Here is a 218-nt window from a genome sequence, read left to right as displayed (position 1 = left end):
TCTCCAACCTCCACAGGGTGACCTACAGCAACGAATCAAGGAAGGCCAAGCCAGATGGCGAGAGCAGTTTCGGAGAGAGCGAGCGGAAATCAAGGACGAATCTCGAATCTCATTGGCTGGAGGCGAGGATCACGCGTTCGAATCCCGGGCGAAGTGAGTCGGTGTTTCAAGCTTTTTTTTTTTTTTTTGTGTGTGTATCTTCATTTTATGTCTGTTTG

General features: G+C 48.6%; 1 protein-coding gene across 1 annotated transcript in view; it reads left to right on the top strand.

Moving 5' to 3' along the window:
- The window catches only part of LOC119592468 (stress response protein NST1-like), a gene marked incomplete at its 3' end in the record, with an annotated part of 3298 nt that overhangs the window by 2219 nt on the left and 861 nt on the right, over positions 1-218 (top strand). Inside the window, 1 exon segment of the mRNA XM_037941293.1 lies at positions 17-153. Within this exon segment, the coding sequence (XP_037797221.1) occupies positions 17-153 (137 nt within the window).

Source organism: Penaeus monodon, chromosome 30, assembly GCF_015228065.2.
Source record: "Penaeus monodon isolate SGIC_2016 chromosome 30, NSTDA_Pmon_1, whole genome shotgun sequence".
Classification (NCBI taxonomy): Eukaryota; Metazoa; Arthropoda; class Malacostraca; order Decapoda; family Penaeidae; genus Penaeus; species Penaeus monodon.
The sequence above is the reverse complement of the archived record's forward strand: the minus strand, read 5'-3'. Positions and strand labels throughout refer to the sequence as shown.